Source organism: Thalassophryne amazonica, chromosome 6 (assembly GCF_902500255.1).
Source record: "Thalassophryne amazonica chromosome 6, fThaAma1.1, whole genome shotgun sequence".
Taxonomy (NCBI): Eukaryota; Metazoa; Chordata; class Actinopteri; order Batrachoidiformes; family Batrachoididae; genus Thalassophryne; species Thalassophryne amazonica.
In genome coordinates, this window is record NC_047108.1 from 3,587,260 (window position 1) to 3,607,288 (window position 20,029).

Below are 20,029 nucleotides of genomic sequence, written 5' to 3' on the forward strand. Positions count from 1 at the left end.
CATTAATGAACGGACAATGGATAAGCCAAAAGTAACAATTTAATGTTGTGAATCGCACAACGAAGTACAGACAATAACAATATTGCGGAATGTCAATCATACACAAGGTGGTGTGTGGCAGGCTCGAAGATAGAAGACGTCTGGTGATAGAAGAGCCGGAACCCACACAGCTTCCACCACCAACGGATCTGAAGAACACCGGAGCTGCCAAGCCCTGCGCCCCAGGTGGCCACTGTCTTCAGCAGTCAGACCCGGCACTGCTGGCAGAGAACAGAAACAGTTTTGATGAGTGTGAGTTCGCACACTCAGTAATCCCACAGTCTGTGTTCAGTAAGGAGGGAGCACCTCCACCTCCAATCACACACTCGTGCAGGTCCTGTCTAACCACTTATCTGGTTGGGGTGTGAAGCGAAGCCGTCGCTGATCACACCAAACGCCAATCCCACAGATAAGGCAAACACCGCAGGAAAACGGCTGCAAAAGAAGTTCAGACTATTACTCAATGTTTTGTTCAGCAGAGAAAATTACCTGTATGGTAGCTGATTTCTCGGCGGGGAGGTGGAGTTGCAGTCCAGCCTTTATGGTGGTGGTGATGTGATGTGGATGAGTGACAGCTGGTGCTGATAACGAGTGACAGCTGTCACTCCCGGTTGCTATGACGCCCTCTCGTGCTTGAAGCCCGCACTTCAAGCACAGCGCCATCTGGTGGTGGTGGGCCAGCAGTACCTCCTCTTCAGCGGCCCACACAACAGGACCCCCCCTCAACGGGCGCCTCCTGGCGCCCGACCAGGCTTGTCTGGGTGCCGCCGGTAGAAGTCGGCCAGGAGGGCCGGGCCAGGATGAAGCTCCTCTTCACCCAGGAGCGTTCCTCGGGGCCATACCCCTCCCAGTCCACCAGATACTGGAACCCCCGACCCTTACAACGGACGTCCAGGAGCCGACGCACGGTCCATGCCGGCTCCCCGTCGATGATCCGGGCAGGAGGCGGTGCGGGTCCAGGGGTGCAGAGTGGTGAGGTGTGGTAGGGCTTCACCCGTGACACATGAAAGACAGGATGGATCCGCAGTGAAGCTGGCAGCTATAGCTTCACTGCGGCCGGGCTGAGGACTTTGATGATGGGAAACGGTCCAATATACCTGTCCTTGAGTTTCTGAGAGTCCACTTGGAGTGGGATGTCCTTAGTCGACAACCACACCTCCTGCCCCGGGCTGGTATGCAGGGGCCGGAGAACGCCGGCGGTCTGCATGGGCCTTGGCCCTCGTCCGGGCCTTCAACAGGGCAGAACGGGCGGTCCGCCACACCCGGCGGCACCTCCTGAGGTGGGCCTGGACCGAGGGCACACCGACCTCTCCCTCCACAAGTGGAAACAATGGGGGCTGGTACCCCAAACACACCTCAAACGGGGAGAGGCCGGTGGCTGACGACACTTGGCTGTTGTGGGCGTACTCGATCCAGGCCAGATGGGTGCTCCAGGCCGTCGGGTGCGCAGAGGTAACACAATGGAAGGCCTGCTCCAGCTCCTGGTTGGCCCGCTCTGCCTGTCCGTTTGTCTGAGGGTGATACCCAGACGAGAGACTCACGGTGGCCCCCAGTTCGCTGCAGAAACTCCTCCAGACCTGAGAGGAGAACTGAGGGCCACGGTCTGAGACGATGTCCGCTGGTATCCCATGCAGACGCACGACGTGGTGGAACAGGAGGTCTGCTGTCTCCTGGGCCGTTGGGAGCTTCGGGAGGGCCACGAAGTGGGCCGCCTTGGAGAACCGGTCCACTATCGTGAGGATGGTGGTGTTGCCCTGGGACGGCGGGAGGCCCGTGACAAAGTCCAGGCCGATGTGGGACCAGGGGCGGTGAGGTACCGGTAGGGGCTGGAGGAGTCCTGAAGTCCTCTTATGGTCAGCCTTGCCCCTAGCACAGGTGGTACAGGCCTGGACGTAGTCCCGGACGTCGGCCTCCATAGACACCCACCAGAAGCGCTGCTGGACTACTGCCATGGTTCTGCGCACCCCGGGATGACAGGAGAGCTTGGAACCATGACAGAAGTCCAAAACCGCAGCTCTGGCCTCTGGTGGGACGTAGAGTTTGTCCTTCGGGCCGGTCCCCGGGTCAGGGCCTCCCGGACGGTCTTCTCCACGTCCCAGGTGAGAGTGGCCACGACAGTGGACTTGGGGATGATGGTCTCTATGGGGTCTGACAACTCGGCCTTGGCCTCCTCTTCATGCACCCGGGACAGGGCATCTGATCGTTGGTTCTTGGTCCTGGGGCGGTATGTAATCTGGAAGTCAAAGCGCCTGAAGAACAGTGACCAGCGAGCTTGCCTGGGGTTCAGCCGCTTGGCAGTCCGGATGTACTCCAGGTTCCGATGGTCCGTGAAAACCGTGAAGGGCACCGTCGCTCCCTCCAACAGGTGTCTCCACTCTTTAAGAGCCTCCTTCACTGCCAGGAGTTCCCGATTGCCGACGTCATAATTCCTCTCAGCCGGGGTCAACCTGCGGGAAAAATAGGCACAAGGGTGGAGAACCTTATCGGACTCCCCGTTCTGGGACAGCACGGCTCCTATCCCTGAGTCAGAGGCATCCACCTCCACTGTGAACTGGCGAGTAGGATCAGGTTGCACCAGAACTGGTGCAGACGAGAACCGGCGCTTCAACTCCCTAAACGCGGCTTCGCACCGATCCGACCAGGTGAAGGGGACCTTAGTGGAGGTCAGGGCTGTCAGGGGGCTAACTACCTGACTGTAGCCCTTAATGAACCTCCTGTAGAAATTCGCAAAGCCGAGGAACTGTTGCAGCTTCCTACGGCTTGTTGGTTGGGGCCAATCTCTCTCATCAGGGGCGACGTAGTTGGAGGAGATTATGAACCCCAGGAAGGACAAAGAAGAGCGGTGAAACTCGCACTTCTCGCCCTTCACAAATAGCCGGTTCTCCAACAACCGCTGTAGGACCTGACGTACATGCTTGACATGGGTCTCAGGATCCGGAGAAAAGATGAGTATATCGTCTAGATATACGAAGACAAACCGATGCAGGAAGTCCCGCAAGACGTCATTAACCAACGCTTGGAACATCGCGGGCGCATTGGTGAGGCCGAACGGCATGGCCAGGTACTCAAAGTGACCTAACGGGGTGTTAAAGGCCATCTTCCACTCGTCTCCCTCCCGGATCCGAACCAGGTGATAAGCATTCCTAAGATCCAATTTTGTGAAAATTTGGGCTCCATGCAAGGGCATGAACACTGAATCCAACAGAGGTAACGGGTATCGGTTGCGAACCGTGATCTCGTTCAGCCCTCTGTAATCAGTGCATGGACGGAGTCCGCCGTCCTTCTTGCCCACAAAAAACCAGCACCCATCGGGGAGGTGGAGTTCCGGATCAACCTGGCAGCTAACGAGTCCCGGATGTAGGTCTCCATTGATTCGCGTTCCGGACGTGAGAGGTTGTACAGCCTGCTGGACGGGTACTCGGCGCCCAGTATCAAATCAATGGCACAATCGTACGGACGGTGTGGGGGCAGCGTGAGTGCTAGATCCCTGCTGAAGACGTCAGCAAGGTCATGGTACTCGGCTGGCACCGCCGCCAGATTGGGGGGGACTAAAGCCTCCTCCTTAGCTGTCACACCGGGTGGAACCAAGGATCCTAAACACTCCCGGTGGCAGGTTTTGCTCCACTGAACCACAACCCCAGACGGCCAATCAATCCGGGGATTGTGTTTTAACACCCATGGAAAACCCAAAATCACTCGGGAGGTAGAAGGTGTTACATAAAACACAATCTCCTCCCTGTGATTCTCAGATACAACCAAAGTCACAGGCTGTGTCTGGTGTGTGATTAATGGAAGAAGGGTGCCATCTAGTGCCCGCACCGACAATGGTGACGGTAAGGCCACTAGAGGGAGCCTAACCTCCTTTGCCCATCTGCTGTCCAGCAGATTCCCCTCCGACCCCGTGTCCACCAGTGCTGGGGCGTGAAGGGTTAGATCCCCACTCAGGATCGTGACTGGGATACGTGCAGATTTTCGGGGTTTCCCCGCGTGGGTATTGTGATCCACCCTTAGCCCAGTCTCTAAGGACGAGTGCTGCTGTTTTGACCGTTTGGGGCATTCTCTCTGTGTGTGCTCGGTTGAGCTGCAGAGAAAACACTCTCCACGGATCAGCCTCCTTTGTCTCTGATCTGATCGCTTTTTGGCCCTGCTCGTTTCCATAGCAACGTCAGCAGGGGGAGCTGTTGTCACGTGGAGAGCCCTGGCTGTGGAGCGTGGGGAAGTCGGCTCCCTTTCGGACCCGGGAGGAAGAGGGACGGCTTGTGCCTGACCACGCCCTTCGTCTCGCTCCCGTCGGTGTTCTGTTAATCGGTTGTCTAACCGTATAGCCAGGTCGATAAGCCCGTCTAAATCCCGCGGCTCGTCCTTCGCCACCAGGTGCTCCTTAAGGACCAGAGACAGTCCGTTTACAAAGGCGGCGCGGAGCGCAACAGCATTCCAGCTGGCTCGCGCTGCCGCGATTTCGGAACTCGACTGCATACTTCGCTGCGCTCCAACACCCCTGTCTTATCGACAGCAGCACGCTTGAAGCGGTCTCGCCTCTATGAGGGTGGTCGAACACCTGTCGGAACTCCCTCACGAACTCAGTGTAAATCGTTAGGAGCCGTGAATTCTGCTCCCAGAGCGCCGTAGCCCAGGCGCGTGCCTCTTCTTGAAGCAAATTTATAACGTAAGCCACCCGGCTAGCGTCTGACGCGTACATGACGGGATGCTGTGAAAAGACAAGCGAGCACTGCATCAAGAAGTCCGCGCACGTCTCCACACAGCCTCCGTACGGCTCCGGAGGGCTTATGTATGCTTCCGGGGGAGGTGGGGGGGTTCGTTGAACGACCAGTGGAATGTCTGTCTCTGGCATTCGGTCAGCAGGAGGAGGTGCTGCAGCAGCGCCCTGAGCATGCGCTTCCACCTGGGCGGTGAGAGCCTCCATCCTTCGATTGAGAACAATGCTCTGCTCGGTAACTAAGTCCAACCGAGCAGTAAAGGTGGTTAAGATGTGCTGCAGCACACCTAACACGCCTCCTGCTGGCGCCTGTGCACCTCGCTCTTCCATTGGCTGTTCAAGTGATGGTTGACGCCCCTCGGGATCCATGACGCTGGCCAAGAAATCCTGTTGGGAAGGTGTCCTGTTAATTCTAGAATAGAATTTAAAATTCTTCTTCTTACTTATAAGGTTTTGAATAATCAGATCCCATCTTATCTTAGGGACCTCATAGTACCATATTACCCCAATAGAGCGCTTCGCTCTCAGACTGCAGGCTTACTTGTAGTTCCTAGGGTTTGTAAGAGTAGAATGGGAGGCAGAGCCTTCAGCTTTCAGGCTCCTCTCCTGTGGAACCAGCTCCCAATTCAGATCAGGGAGACAGACACCCTCTCTACTTTTAAGATTATGTTGGGAAGGTGTCGTGACACGGACCCACAACAGGGGGCGTTAATGAACGGACAATGGATAAGCCAAAAGTAACAATTTAATGTTGTGAAGCGCACAACGAAGTACAGACAATAACAATATTGCGGAATGTCAATCATACACAAGGTGGCGTGTAGCAGGCTCGAAGATAGAAGACGTCTGGTGATAGAAGAGCCGGAACCCACAAAGGTTCCACCACCAACGGATCTGAAGAACACCGGAGCCGCCAAGCCCTGCGCCCCAGGTGGCCACTGTCTTCAGCAGTCAGACCCGGTACTGCTGGCAGAGAACAGAAACAGTTTTGATGAGTATGAGTTCGCACACTCAGTAATCCCACAGTCTGTGTTCAGTAAGGAGGGAGCACCTCCGCCTCCAATCACACACTCGTGCAGCTCCTGTCTAACCACTTATCTGGTTGGGGTGTGAAGCGAAGCCGTCGCTGATCACACCAAACGCCAATCCCACAGATAAGGCAAACACCGCAGGAAAACGGCTGCAAAAGAAGTTCAGACTATTACTCAATGTTTTGTTCAGCAGAGAAAATTACCTGTATGGTAGCTGATTTCTCGGCGGGGAGGTGGAGTTGCAGTCCGGCCTTTATGGTGGTGGTGATGTGATGTGGATGAGTGACAGCTGGTACTGATGACGAGTGACAGCTGTCACTCCCGGTTGCTATGACGCCGTGCTTGAAGCCCGCACTTCAAGCAGGGCGCCATCTGGTGGTGGTGGGCCAGCAGTACCTCCTCTTCAGCGGCCCACACAACAGATTAGGCTTAAAACGTTCCTTTTTGCTAAAGCTTATAGTTAGGGCTGGATCAGGTGACCCTGAACCATCCCTTAGTTATGCTGCTATAGACTTAGACTGCTGGGGGGTTCCCACAATGCACTGAGTGTTTCTTTCTCTTTTTGCTCTGTATGCACCACTCTGCATTTAATCATTAGTGATTGATCTCTGCTCCCCTCCACAGCATGTCTTTTTCCTGGTTCTCTCCCTCAGCCCCAACCAGTCCCAGCAGAAGACTGCCCCTCCCTGAGCCTGGTTCTGCTGGAGGTTTCTTCCTGTTAAAAGGGAGTTTTTCCTTCCCACCTGTCGCCAAGTGCTTGCTCATAGGGGGTCGTTTTGACCGTTGGGGTTTTTACGTAATTATTGTATGGCCTTGCCTTACAATATAAAGCGCCTTGGGGCAAGTGTTTGTTGTGATTTGGCGCTATATAAATGAAATTGATTGATTGGTCTTTACCGGATTTATTTTTGCTTATAGCAGCTTCTGATCTGTCGTAACTGGCATGCAAAGTTGAAAACCAAAGGGTTTGAAGGATCCGTGTTCTGTGAGTTGTGTTGTGTGGGCCGCCAGAAGAGGAGGTACTGCTGGCCCACCACCAGAGGGCGCCCTGCCTGAAGTGCGGGCTTCAGGGCACGAGAGGGCGCTGCCACCACGGACACAGCCGGGAGTGACAGCTGTTACTCATTATGTCCTGACAGCTGTCACTCATTCTTCATCATCCCACTCCATAAAACCCAGACGTCATCTCCACCTCATCGCCGAGATATCGTACTTCTATGGAGGTAATATCCTCAGCCGTTTGTGTTGCAATATATCTGTATATTGTGAGTGTTTGCAGGAGTACCAGTCCCTCTTTCTGTGGAAGCTGAGTGAGTGCAGGACGGCACTCTTTTCCCCTGAGGAATGTGGATTGACTGTAATCACATTCTGAGATTGTCTGTGTATTCGTTGTTCACAACATTAAATTGTTACTTTTTGGCTCATCTATTGACCGTTCATTTGCGCCCCCTGTTGTGGGTTCGTGTCACTACACTTTCACAACAAGTTGGTCAGATCTGTTTGGGGTTGACTGAAAAAAAGTTAAATATTTGTCACCCTGGTCAGGAGCTCCCCAAAAAGACGTCTCTACATTTAACAGACAAAAGGAAATCCTTTTGTTTCGTCATTTCCCATACAGACCGTCAAGACATCAGGCATCAATTACACATCATTACCAGCAACATGATTGTCTTACATATAATCAGTACAGTCATTGTTCTTATAATGTGCTCTCTCATTATTTGATCGTTACACATTTTCATCAATTTATATACATTTGTACATTTAATTGCTTCCGCTGCTGTGTGAGTGCGATGTGGTATCACAGTACAAGTGTGCACGAAACTGTCACCATACGATCGTCTGTACCTGGCTGTCTGACCGTCTGTCCCTCCTGACAATGGCTGGAATTTTTCAAGGTTTGCCAATTCAGGGGGTTTTTCTGACGATTTCGGTCGATTTCGGTCTCACTTGCCCAACTATGTGTTATGTGTGAATGGGCCATTATGACGGATTTCAACAAATACTTGTAAGACGGAGTGACCAAGTGACTGTCGTTCATGAAAGCCATGTGTTTTGGACTCTCAATGTCATACTTTCACCTGTTGTCTATTACTTCCAGGCCTGTCAAAAGGCACAAGTGAAGGTGATGGCTTCCCCATACAATACTAGTGACATTGCTTTGTAAAAGCAGTTGCCATCTCCTGTCACACTTCGTGGCGAAAACTTGTCAAACGTGCAAAGTTGATAAATTTTCAGGATGTCAACACACACTCTGTCTTCAACACCAGGGGCCACCTTGTGGTTCACAGGGTGTGGTAAGCAAACCATATACAGCGCTAGTAGCTCCCTCGTACTTGCACTCACAGGAATATTTAACCCTAACTTTTAAGATTTATGTAATTTTATTACATGACAAGTTCCCATTTACTTTTTTTTTAGATAATTTTAATACAAACCTACCAAATAAACCTTACATGATGCATATTCATTACTGTAATAAATCATATTCATTTGAAATGCATAATCCTCAGCTTTATGTATTTAGCATTAATAAAATATAATTACTCTAAAACAATAATAATGACAGAATTTATTTAAAATACATAAAGTATATTGTTTGAATTGCATAATAATGTTACCTATCCCATTTATCTTGTATAGGTAACATAATTATTATGCAATTATTATTGGTTAAAATTCTGAAAGGAACCCCCTTTACCTTGTAAAATCCAGATCTCAGATCAATCTGTCAACACAAAATTCTCAAGCCTCTAACATAACAGGTGATTTAACAGGTTTTGAAAGATTTGAATTTGCAATGTTTGATCTTCACTTTTCTTAGTGGGACAGAAACCTTTCAATAACAAACTTACCATGCCATTGTAAAAATAACCTTGAAAAATTCATTTTTGAATTTCTCTGATGCGTGGCAACCTTGCTGGACTGCCTTGCCAAAATTCCCTGACTAATTTCAAAATTTTCTAAACTGGAATTTCAGATTTTCTCCCTGACTTTTCCCTGACTAGTCAGAACACTGTCAACACTTTCCTGAACAGATTTCCATGTCATATTTAAAAGTACCGTGACCAGACCCTGTTGTTAAAATATAATTTTAACTGAGGTCTTCATCACTCACTCGCTCATCTTCAACCGCTTATCTGGGATGGAGTCGTGGGGGCAATGTCTCCAGCAGGGGGCCCCAGACTTCCCTTTCCTGGGCCACATTGACCACCTCTGACTGGGAGATCCCGAGGCATTCCCAGTCCAGTGTGGAGATATAATCTCTCCACCTAGTCCCGGGTCTTCCCTGTGGTCTCCTCCCAGCTAGATGTGCCTGGAACACCTCCCTCGGGAGGCCCCCAGGGGGCATCCTTACCAAATGCCCAAACAACCTCAGCTGGCTCCTTTCAACGTGAAGGAGCAGTGGCTCTACTCCGAGCTCCCCACAGATGACAGAGCTTCTCACCCTATCTCTAAGGGAGACACCAGCCACCCTCCTGAGGAAGACTATATCAGCTGCTTGTATCCGTGATCTACTTCTTTCGGTCATGACCCAACCCTCATGTCCATAGGTTAAGAGTAGGAGTGAAGATTGACCAGTAGATTGAGAGCGTCACGTTTTTGGCTGAGCTCCCTTTTTGTCTCAACATTACAGTAATGTGAATGCAAGTTGGGTTGGACCCATGCCGACAGCTGGCTTAGAGTGCTAACCCAAGTCAAACAAACTGGACTTAGCGGGCATCCAGGCTATGACGTGTCTATGAGACAAATATGTTGAAGTGGATCAGGGAAAAACTACATCAGGGTGTGTCTGTGTCTGTTGCCCAGCATGTCCTCCTGTATTTAAAGCTGCGGCATGCATGTGTTGTCGCAGACATGTCCTCCTTCCTCTTTGACAAAAAGCACCACGATTCAGCACCAGCGACAGCTCCAACGGCAAGAGAAGAGTCTTATCCATTTGAGCCACATACACACAGCCATCACACCCCAATGTCAGCACCATTGTGCATGTGTATGTATCAGTGCCTTTTGCAAAAGAGTTTTATATATGTCACTGCAAACCCCCCCCCCCCCCCCCCATAGTCCCTCACTATATTGTTGAGGGGGCTGCAAGAGAGACTGTCAGCAACTCCTAAACCTAGCAACTCCTAGCTTGGATTACGCTCCAGCCCTCGTTCTGCTCAGAGTTAACACAAACATCCTACACACCAGGTTCTGACATGTCCTTTTGTATTCTCAATTTTAGAGACCATACAACAAGAAGATGGCCTGAACCAGATCAGTACAGGTATGTGTATGGCAGCATGGCACTCACACTCACACTGCTAACTTCACGTCTGGAGTCAGTTTTATGTTTGAAATCCCTCCATTTTCACATCAGTTAAATCCACTATCAACCATCACTTTGTACAATAATATTAAAACCATCTGCGCACTTATAGGCTTTGAGCCAACCATAGAAATGTTTAGAATTTAAGCCTTTATGCCCTCTGGACCTATGTCTTTATGAAACTGTCATTTGTGGACATTATTCAGTAGCGATAGGTCACAGTTTGCCTGCTCATCTACCTTTAACTTGATTGAGGTCACCTTGAGTCAGGTCAGGTTGGGTAAAGGTGCTGTCGTCATTGTGACAGAGGTCAGAATAGAATAGAATGGAATGGAGTCTTTATTCTCAATGTACATACAGTGAAACTCGTCCTTTGCATTTAACCATCCTAATTACAGTTATACACAATCCAACAACTAGGAGAAGTGGGCAGCCACAGTCCAGCACCCGGGGACCAACTCCAGATGTAGAGACGCTGCCTTGGTCAGAGGCAGAGAAAGGAGCAGACCCTAAATAAGAATTTTTTTTTATTATTATTGTGGGAGGAAACCCACACAGACACGGGGAGAACGTGCAAACTTCACACAGAAAGAGCAGGCAGCGATCCCACGACCTTCTTGCTGTGAGGCACCAGTGCTAACCACTAAGTCACCGTGTCAGCTGATCCAGAATGGTCTGACTGATCAAGATGTTGAAATGTAATATTTAATTAAAATAGTGTCTCCTTGATCTTGGTTTTACATCGTGATGTTGTATCCCTGAAGTAGTTTTGATGTAATCCTTAAATGTCTACAAAGTGAAATCCTGATCCAGAATCCGACTCTGGATCCAGATCAAAATTTAATGAAGTCTTTCAAGGCCTAACACCAATGTGTGGTGAAAATTTATTGAAATAACGTTAATAAAGTGAAGCGTACAGATTGAAATCCTGATCCAGATCACCTCCAAAATTCAGTGGAGCCTTGCATGGCCTAATATCTATCTGTGGTGCAAATTTGGTGAGAATCCATCAAGTAGTTTTGATGTAAACCTTAAAAGCCTATATAAAGACCTGGATCCAGATCACCTCCAAAATTGAATGGAGTCTTCCTTGGTCTGATATCTATCTGTGGTGATTTTCACAAGTGTTCAAATACGTATTTGCAGCAGTAACATACAAATAAATTATTAAAAAAATCATACATTGTGATTTCTGGATTTTTTTTTTTATTATTATTTTTTAGATTATGTCTCTCACAGTGGACATGCACCTAAAATGAAAATTTCAGACCTCTCCATGATTTGTAAGTGGGAGAACTTGCAAAATTGCAGGGTGTTCAAATTCCTCACTGTATATATACATTGTATGAGACCTGCGTTCACGTTTTGGGAGATACTTTTTCAGTGTTCACGTTTTGCAATTACAGTGGCTTGCAAAAGTATTCAGCTCCTTGGTATTTCAGGCATTTTAATTCATTTACTCCATTTTAAATATAAAAAGTAAATAAGGCAAGGAGGAAAAAGAGGAGGATTTTCTTAAAAAGAAGAGCTGAAAGTTCAGCTACAATTTGCCAGAAGGTACATTTTGGTGTAGAAAATCCTTCCCTGCTCCACTTCATCATGAAGCTGTATAACTGGTGATACAAAATGCAAAACACACACTATGCACAATTTCTCCAATCACAGCCACAGAAGCCTCTTCTGGGTTGTCTGGGTGTCTTGGTGGCTTTCCTCACTCTTCTGCTTCTTGCACAATCACTCAGTTTTTGAGAACTGTCTACTTCATACAGATTTATCATAGAGTGCCAAACTGTCTGCATTCCTTCATAACTGATGTAAATACGAGGTCTGTGAGAAAAGTAACGGACCTTTTTATTTTTTTCAAAAACTATATGGATTTGAATCACGTGCGATTACATCAGACAAGCTTGAACCCTCGTGGGCAGGCTTTGAGTTAGGAGTGGTCCACCCCTCCTGTCGGAATCCCTTTGTCTGACAACTTCCTGAGAGACTGGCGCTTTGCTTTATCAAAATTTTTTCAGAACCTGTGAGACACATCGAAGTGGACACCATTCGAGAAATTCAGATGGTTTTCGGGGAAAATTTTAACGGCTGATGAGAGATTATGGAGTGTTACTGTCGCTTTAAGGACTTTCCACGGAGCGGGACGTCGCGCCGCGCTCCGAGGAGCCGTCGTCAGCCTGTTTCGAGCTGAAAGCCTCCAACTTTAAGCCTCTGTTGACCCAGGACGTCGTGAGAGAACAGAGAACTTTCAGAAGAGGTGGGGATCAGCAGATTATCCGGACATTCCACTGTTAAAGGAGATTTTGTAATGAAAGACATGTGGACGGATTGGCGCGTCGGCAGCGAACACCTCCGTTGGAAGCCTTAAGGACAAGTTAGAACATGTCCAGCTGTTAAACAATTTCTCAGATACTCACTCAACTGAAAGCCATCAAAAGCCGCCTGGTTTTTACAATTGGTTATCAACACGGAGGTGTTTTTCCTGTGGCGGTGCGCCGCGCTAGCTGCCTGCCGACGTGCGAATCCGTCCGCACGTCTTTCATTACAAAATCTCCTTTAACAGTGGAATGCCCGGATAAACTGCTGATCCCGACCTCTTCTGAAAGTTCTCTGTTCTTTCACGACGTCCTGGGTCAACAGAGGCTTAAATTTGGAGGTTTTCAGCTCGAAACAGGCTGATGATGGCGCCTCGGAGCGCGGCGCAATGTTCCACTCCGTGGGAAGTCCTTAAAGTGACAGTAACACTCCATAATCTCTCATCAGCCGTTAAAATTTTCACCGAAAACCAGCTGAATTTCTCGAATGCTGTCCACTTCGATGTGCCTCACAGGTTCTGAAAAAATTTTGATAAAGCAAAGCGCCAGTCTCTCAGGAAGTTGTCAGACAAAGGGATTCCGACGGGAGGGGTGGACCACTCCTCAATCAAAGCCTGCCCACAGGCGAATGACGTAACCAACAGACGTGGAAAAAACTCTCGCATGCCCACGAGGGTTCAAGCTTGTCTGATGTAATCGCACGTGATTCAAATCCATATAGTTTTTGAAAAAAATAAAAAGGTCCGCTTATTTTCTCACAGACCTCGTATAGTCACATATTCAGTGACTTGGAAATGTTCATGTATCCATCCCTGGGCTTGTCTGAGGAAAACTGGCAATGAAACTGATTATTTACAAGTATTATACCAACAGGGCTGATTACTTATGCAACCCATCATCTTGGCTTTTATATTTTAATTAATTGATATTAGATTGTACAGATTTGCTTTGAGTTTGAGTTTAAGGAAGATCATTTTAGAAATTTTCATATTGAGAAGCCTGATTTACTTGAAATGGCATAAATAAACTAAAATGTATGACATATCAAGGGGCCGAATATTTTTGAAAGCCACTGTAACAACTTGCGGATAATTCATGATTTGCAGCTGATTCACGTTTTTGGAGCCTATCCTAGCAGTCACAGGGCATGAGGCAGGGTGCAGTCTGGGCAGGATGCCAGTCTGTGGCAGGGGCACATACAGACGAACAAACACACTCATGCCTCCACGCACACCTACGGGCAATTTAAAATGTCCAGTCTCCCCAAACACGGGGACAACATGCAAACTCCACACAGAAAGGCCACAGGTGGATATCAATCCCATGACATTTTTGCTGTGAGGCAACAGTGCTAACCTCTAAGCCACTGTGCCTGAATGAATAATAATCATAATACATTTTATTTGTAACACATTTTACATTTAGAATACATCTCAAAGTGGTACAAGTTTTAAAAAATTAAGTCATAGGATGTGCTAAACAGTAAGGTAATTTTAAAACAAAAAAAATCCTCTCAATGGTCTCTGGTGCCCTCAGATGGTTGCGGAGGGCATTCCACAGACGAGTGGTGGCAGAACAGAAGTCCCAATCACCCATGGTGCTGAGTTTGGTCCTGACTTGAGTGCATAGAGCTGAGGGAGCATGTTGAGGGTATAGCTCTTTCAAGTAGATGGGGGGGGCGCATTGCCTTAGATGCAATGATGAGAAAGGAGGGAGACCTATTTGATCCTGGTAGAGACTGGGTGCGAGTGAAGTGAATGGAGAAATGGTGTGATGTGTTCATGTTTTGGTACTTTCATCAGGGTTCTTGCAGCACTCTTCTGAATGTGCTGTAGTCTCTGGAGACTCTTAAGAAGTGGATTGCAGTAATCCATCCAAGAGGAGACAAAGGCTTTAATGATTAAATCATACAATGAACAGTTTTAATCATTATTTTGGGTGCAACATTTTAAAATTAGATGTTGTCCAATGGCCTGCAAATGGATGTGGGCCAAGGTTAAAATGAAATATAAGAACAAGATACAAAATGCTTCATTAGTAGGTTGACCTGATGACTTACACCAATTACCAGCATGTTGCCTGTGAGGATACACGGCTCCAGATTGGGTAGTGTTTATAAAATATATAGATGACATTTTTCAAGGGTGGTAATAAATTATGCAAAGTTTCTATAATGAGTTGGAATGGTGTGCGAATCCAGAATGTTTTTAGACCTCAACAATTTTAGAAGAACTCAACCCTTTTATTTACTGTTAAGTGAAGATTGTGAATACGTATGTACATGTGATTTCTTATTATTTTTGTTTAATTTTTGATATATTTGCAAAAAAAAAAATTCATGTTGTCATTATGGGGTGTTGTGAGTACAGTTTTGAGGGAGAAAGGTCAAGGTCAGGTCAAGGTCAGGTTTATTTATAAAGCACATTTACAAACAGTCAACACTGCCCCAAAGTGCTGTACAATAAAAGGATTTAAAATTATATCGTTAAATACAAGAACAAAATAATCAAGACAGTAAAAGATGTGGCAGTGTTCAGCTCATCTTGTATTAAAAGCCAGTGCAAAAAGATATGTCTTTAAAAGAGTCTTAAAAGAGTCAACTGAAGGAGCCAGTCGGACATTCAATGGCAGAGAGTTCCAGAGCTTGGGCCCCACAACAGCAAAGGCTCTGCCCTGGTCCTTAGCTTAGATCTGGGACAGACCAGTAAACTCTGGTCCACGGAGCGCAGAGCTCTTCCTGGAGTGTGCAGTGACGGCATATCAGATAAATAGAATGGGGCTTGACCGTGAATTGATTTAAAAACAAGCAACAAAATCTTAAAATCAATTCTAAAAGCAACAGGCAACCAGTGCAGTGAAGCTAAAACAGGAGAAATGTGTTGGTGCCGTTTGGCTCCAGTGAGCAGATGCGCAGCTGCATTTTGCACCATCTGGAGACGATGCAGAGACGACTGATTAAGACCAACATACAAAGAATTGCAGTAGTCTAAACGAGACGTGATCAAGGCGTGCACAACCTGTTCCAGCTGATTTGGGGGCAGGTAACGCTTGATTTTACTTAAAAGTCTAAGCTGGAAGAAGCTTGTTTTGACCACTGTGTTGATCTGCTTCTCGAATTTAAAAGAGCTGTCTATAAAAACACCAAGGGTCTTAGCAGATGAACGACAGTAGGAGGCGAGTGGACCAAGGGCAGAAAGGTCAAGGTCACCAAAGACCACAATCTCTGTTTTGCTTTCATTTAGATTAAAAAAGTTTAAAGACATCCAGTCTTTGACTTCTTGAAAGCAGGTCTGTAGGATGGCAGATGAGTTTGTTTTAAGGTTCAGAGGTAGATAAATCTGCACATCATCAGCAAAGCAGTGAAACTGAATGTTATATTTCTTAAAAATTGATCCTAAAGGAAGCAAATAAAGCGAAAATAAAATTGGTCCTAAAATTGAACCCTGAGGTACTCCACAAGTCAAAGGGGCTTTCTGTGACGCAAAGGAACCAAGGTTTACAGAAAAGCACCGACCAGTCAAATAGGACTTAAACCATTTGAGCACTGTGCCATTTAATCCAACACACAAGGCGAGATAAGACCTGGTGGTCAACAGTGTCAAAGGCTGCAGTTAAATCCAAAAGCACAAGCACAGCTGAGCTGTCAGTGTCCATGATTAAAAGAAGATCATTAAAAACTTTTAAAAGAGCAGTTTCAGTGCTGTGCAAAGGTTTAAAACCAGACTGGAACTTTTCAGTTACCGTATTTTCCGGACTATAAGTCGCACCAGCCACTTTATCATTATAAAGAAAAATAAACCATAAATAAGTTGCACTGGACTATAAGTCCCATGGACATACAGGTATGTTAACATGAAAAGTTCAGATGATAATATTGTGACGGCTACCGTTTTCGGATGCATATTTAACCAGTCTTAACTTGTAATCTGCAGAGTATGATTTTCTTTTTGGTGGCATTTTTTCGGGCCTTCTCCGTTGTCTTGTTATGTTATCAGTAACGTTAAAATTTTTATTTTTCTATGGTAGTCAGAAGTCGCAGGAACAGTCACACAAGCCTCGAGTGCCCTCTCGTGAGCTGCATTTTACCTACGGATATGTTTGTATTTTGCGGACCACATTGCGAGCCGAACCATGCAGCACCTACCTGCACAGCTCATGACCTCCCAGCGGTGTCGATCCAGCTCCTTCCAAGTGGAGACGCTAATCCTCCGCCGTCGCTCAGTGCTCCCATGCAGCTCTCAGCGTCAACTCTGCTCACACTGATATCCAAGGGTTGAAGCTGTCTTGTTAGCCGTCCCGGAATAAACACCATGTTCGTCTGCTTCAAAAGCTTTTCACAATCATCGACGCCAGCTCCTTCCAAGTGCACACACTAATCCTCTGCCGTCGCTCACCCGGTGCTCCCACGCAGCTCTCAGCGTCAACTTAAACACTCTGCTCACACTGATATCCAAGGGTTGAAGCTGTTCTGTTCGCCATGCCGGAATAACAGCAAGCACCGTGTTCGTCAGCTTCACACGCTGTGGGTGAGGTGAGGAATACGCATCCAACGTTCTGTTCTCTGATTGGTTATCGCGACCAGCGTGACTTATAGGACGGCCGCCATACTACAGTGTCCATGATGCATTGCTTTCCTTTTCTGGTGGCCATTTTAAAACATAGATCGACTCTGTCACGTAAAATTGTTTTGTTACAGTAAATTAATTGAGATCCTACCGGTATATTTTTCATTTATAAGTCGCACCGGAGTATAGGTCGCACCCCCGGCCAAAACATGTAAAAAAGTGCGACTTATAGTCCGGAAAATACGGTATGTTAATTGCAGTAAGGTGCGACTGTAGTTGAGTATAGACCACCTTTTCAAGTATTTTAGATAAAAATGATGTCTTAGAAATGTTAGAAAAAATAGCAGGGTCCAAATTATGTTTTTTTAAAAGGGGCTGTATCATGGCCTGTTTAAAGGAACAAGGAACGACACCTGAAACAGAGAAGCATTAATCAGCTGTAAAATACAAGGGCCAACTGAATCAAGGACTTCTTTCAAGAGCTTAGCAGGAAGGAAATCCAGTGCACAGTCTGAAAGCCTTAAACTTTGAACAGTTTTAGATAGTTCACACAGAGAAATAGGCTCGAATTGACTAAAAACATGTGCACTCAGGAATGATGCAGGGGTCAGCGATGACAGTTGGCAAAGAAGAAGAATGAGTGAAATTTTGTCACTGAAAAATTGACAAAATTTTTCACACAAAGAAACAGAGGGAACAGCACCAGTTGAATCAATAGGGTTAACAATCTTGTTCAAAACACTATAAAGAACCTGGGGTTTGTGAAGATTTGTAGACACAATATTTGCCATATACTCTGATTTTGCGGTCTTAACAGCATCTTGATAATTCGCAAGTGAATGTCTTAAAATCCCCAGTGATACTTGAAGTTGATCTTTCTTCCATTTCTGTTCTGCACAGCGGCATTCCCGTCTGCGTGCGCACGTAAAATCATTGTGCCATGGCTCTGAGCGTTTTGCACGCCGATTAGTGAAAGGGGCGACAACGTTGAGAATCTCTGAACACGTAGTATTGAACAAGCTAACCAACTCATCAATATTTATATTAGAATCGTAAGACTTAAGTTCAGAAGCATGAAACGCAGCAGAAAAGAGTGGCGCAGTAGCAGGGCAGATAGCGCACCGCTGGCGCACCGGAACGCATTGTTTCCTAATAGTTTAGGACACCGCGACAGAAAAAAGCACAGGAAAATGGTCCGATATGCCTGCGTTACAGATCTCTATGACGTTCACATTTAGACCACTGAATAAGATAAGGTCCAGAGTATGACCCTTGTCGTGGGTCGGGACATTGACTGCCTGCTTAAGATTAAAAGAGTCCACAACATTAAGAAAGTCATTGACCAAGGGCTTGGATGGACAACAAACATGAATATTAAAATCCCCAGCAATTAAAAATGCGTTACGATTAAGAACAATACCTGCCACAAAGTCAGAAAAGTCATTTATAAAATCTTTGTTAAATTTAGGAGGGCGATAGATGAGTGCGCACAAGACAGGTATATCCAATCTGATTTCAAAGAGCTGTAGCTCGAAGCTCACATAGGCTTTAGTGGGAAGCAGGCAGCAAACAAAGTCAGATTTAAACACTGTCGCCAAACCACAGCCTTTGCCTGTAGTGCGAGGGGAGCTGAAGAAGGAGAAAAATGAATTTACTCCACTTTAGAATAAGGCGATAACATAAAAGTGAAGAGCTGTAAATACTTTCTGGATGCACTGAAATATGTTATGATAATTACTGTACTTACTGATTCTGAGTATCTGGACTCATCCAGTGACCACTGTGAAAGGACAGCTGGCAACATAGGAAAGTCTGTGTGACAGCTTGGAGAGACAGCTGACTGGAGGGAATAGACCCCACTGGGGCTGTCATGGGCTGACTACCCATACGGCAGTCTCCGATGCTGTTTCAGTTTGTTGGAGACATCTGCCAAGTGCTATAGAAAGTGATCAAAGAAATATACCCCTAGAGCCTGCAAGAGCAGGGGCGCAAGATGGCTCGACGATTGACAACATGGCTACAGACCCAGGAATGGACATGATTACAAGCAAGAACACAACACATGAGACAACCACAGCAGCAGTAGGACACTTATTTCAGGTGTGCATCTGTGGCTGGACTAAAACAAAATTATACAAGGGGTTGAGGACACACCAAGGAAAGAAAGAGAGGGTGCTTGAGAGAGCAGACACAAGGGCCTCACATTGACCAATACTTCTTAAGAAGTAACCAGTCAAATCAGTCGATTGAAGCATAGCGACGGGAGAAAAAAAAAGTGCGCAGAGCATCAGCACCCCTGTCATGGAGGAAGGCAATACAAGCACAGAAATGCTGGTGGAGGAACCCAACCAACCACAGAGACCTCCCAAGGAGGAAAAGTTCAAAGGGCACAGACCAAATGCCCAAAGCTGTTGAAAAGAGAGGGTGGGAAACAGTCAACAATGACCTGTCAAGAATCCTGCAGCAAGAAGTGGGCAGTGCAGAGAAAAAGCTGGCCAATGGCTCAATGGACAGGTTACCGTCATGTCCTGTGTTTTACGATTTTGTTCAATACGTAGTTGTATAAGTAAACAAAACTGTAGCTCCCTTCTCCTTTGTTAAATGATCATCCTATAGGCATTTAATGCTATTACTGTTACGGTGCTTGTGGGAATTGGGCTTCTGTTAGGTGAAGACGAAAAAGAAGGGGTGGAGAGCATGTCTGGAGGCAGTAGAAGAGGAGGAAAGTGTTGTGAAAGTGTAGTAACACGGACCCACTACAGGGGGCGTAAATGAACAGACAATAGATGAGCCAAAAAATAACAATTTAATGTTGTGAATGTGCACAACGGAATACAGACAATTGCAGATTTAGAATCAAGTCAAAGATACAAAGGTGACGTGTGGGCAGGCTCGAGGATAGAAGACGGCTGTCCAGAGAAGGGCCGGGCTCCACACGATTTCCACTGCCCACGGATCTGGAACACACCGGAGCCGCCAAGTCCTGAGTGCCCAGGTGGCCACCGTCTCCAGCTGTCAGATCTGGTACTGCTGGCAGGAAGCAAAAA

General features: G+C 46.9%; 1 protein-coding gene across 3 annotated transcripts in view; it reads left to right on the forward strand.

Annotated features, from left to right (window-relative positions):
• Positions 1-20,029, forward strand: part of dennd2da (DENN/MADD domain containing 2Da) — a 248,382-nt gene that overhangs the window by 27,438 nt on the left and 200,915 nt on the right. For 2 of the 3 annotated variants that reach the window (XM_034171659.1, XM_034171658.1), the window contains exon 3: positions 10,016-10,057. In XM_034171659.1, coding sequence (XP_034027550.1) covers positions 10,016-10,057 — 42 coding nt within the window. The remainder of the gene's footprint in view (positions 1-10,015; positions 10,058-20,029) is intronic. The other variant, XM_034171660.1, reaches the window with a different exon arrangement.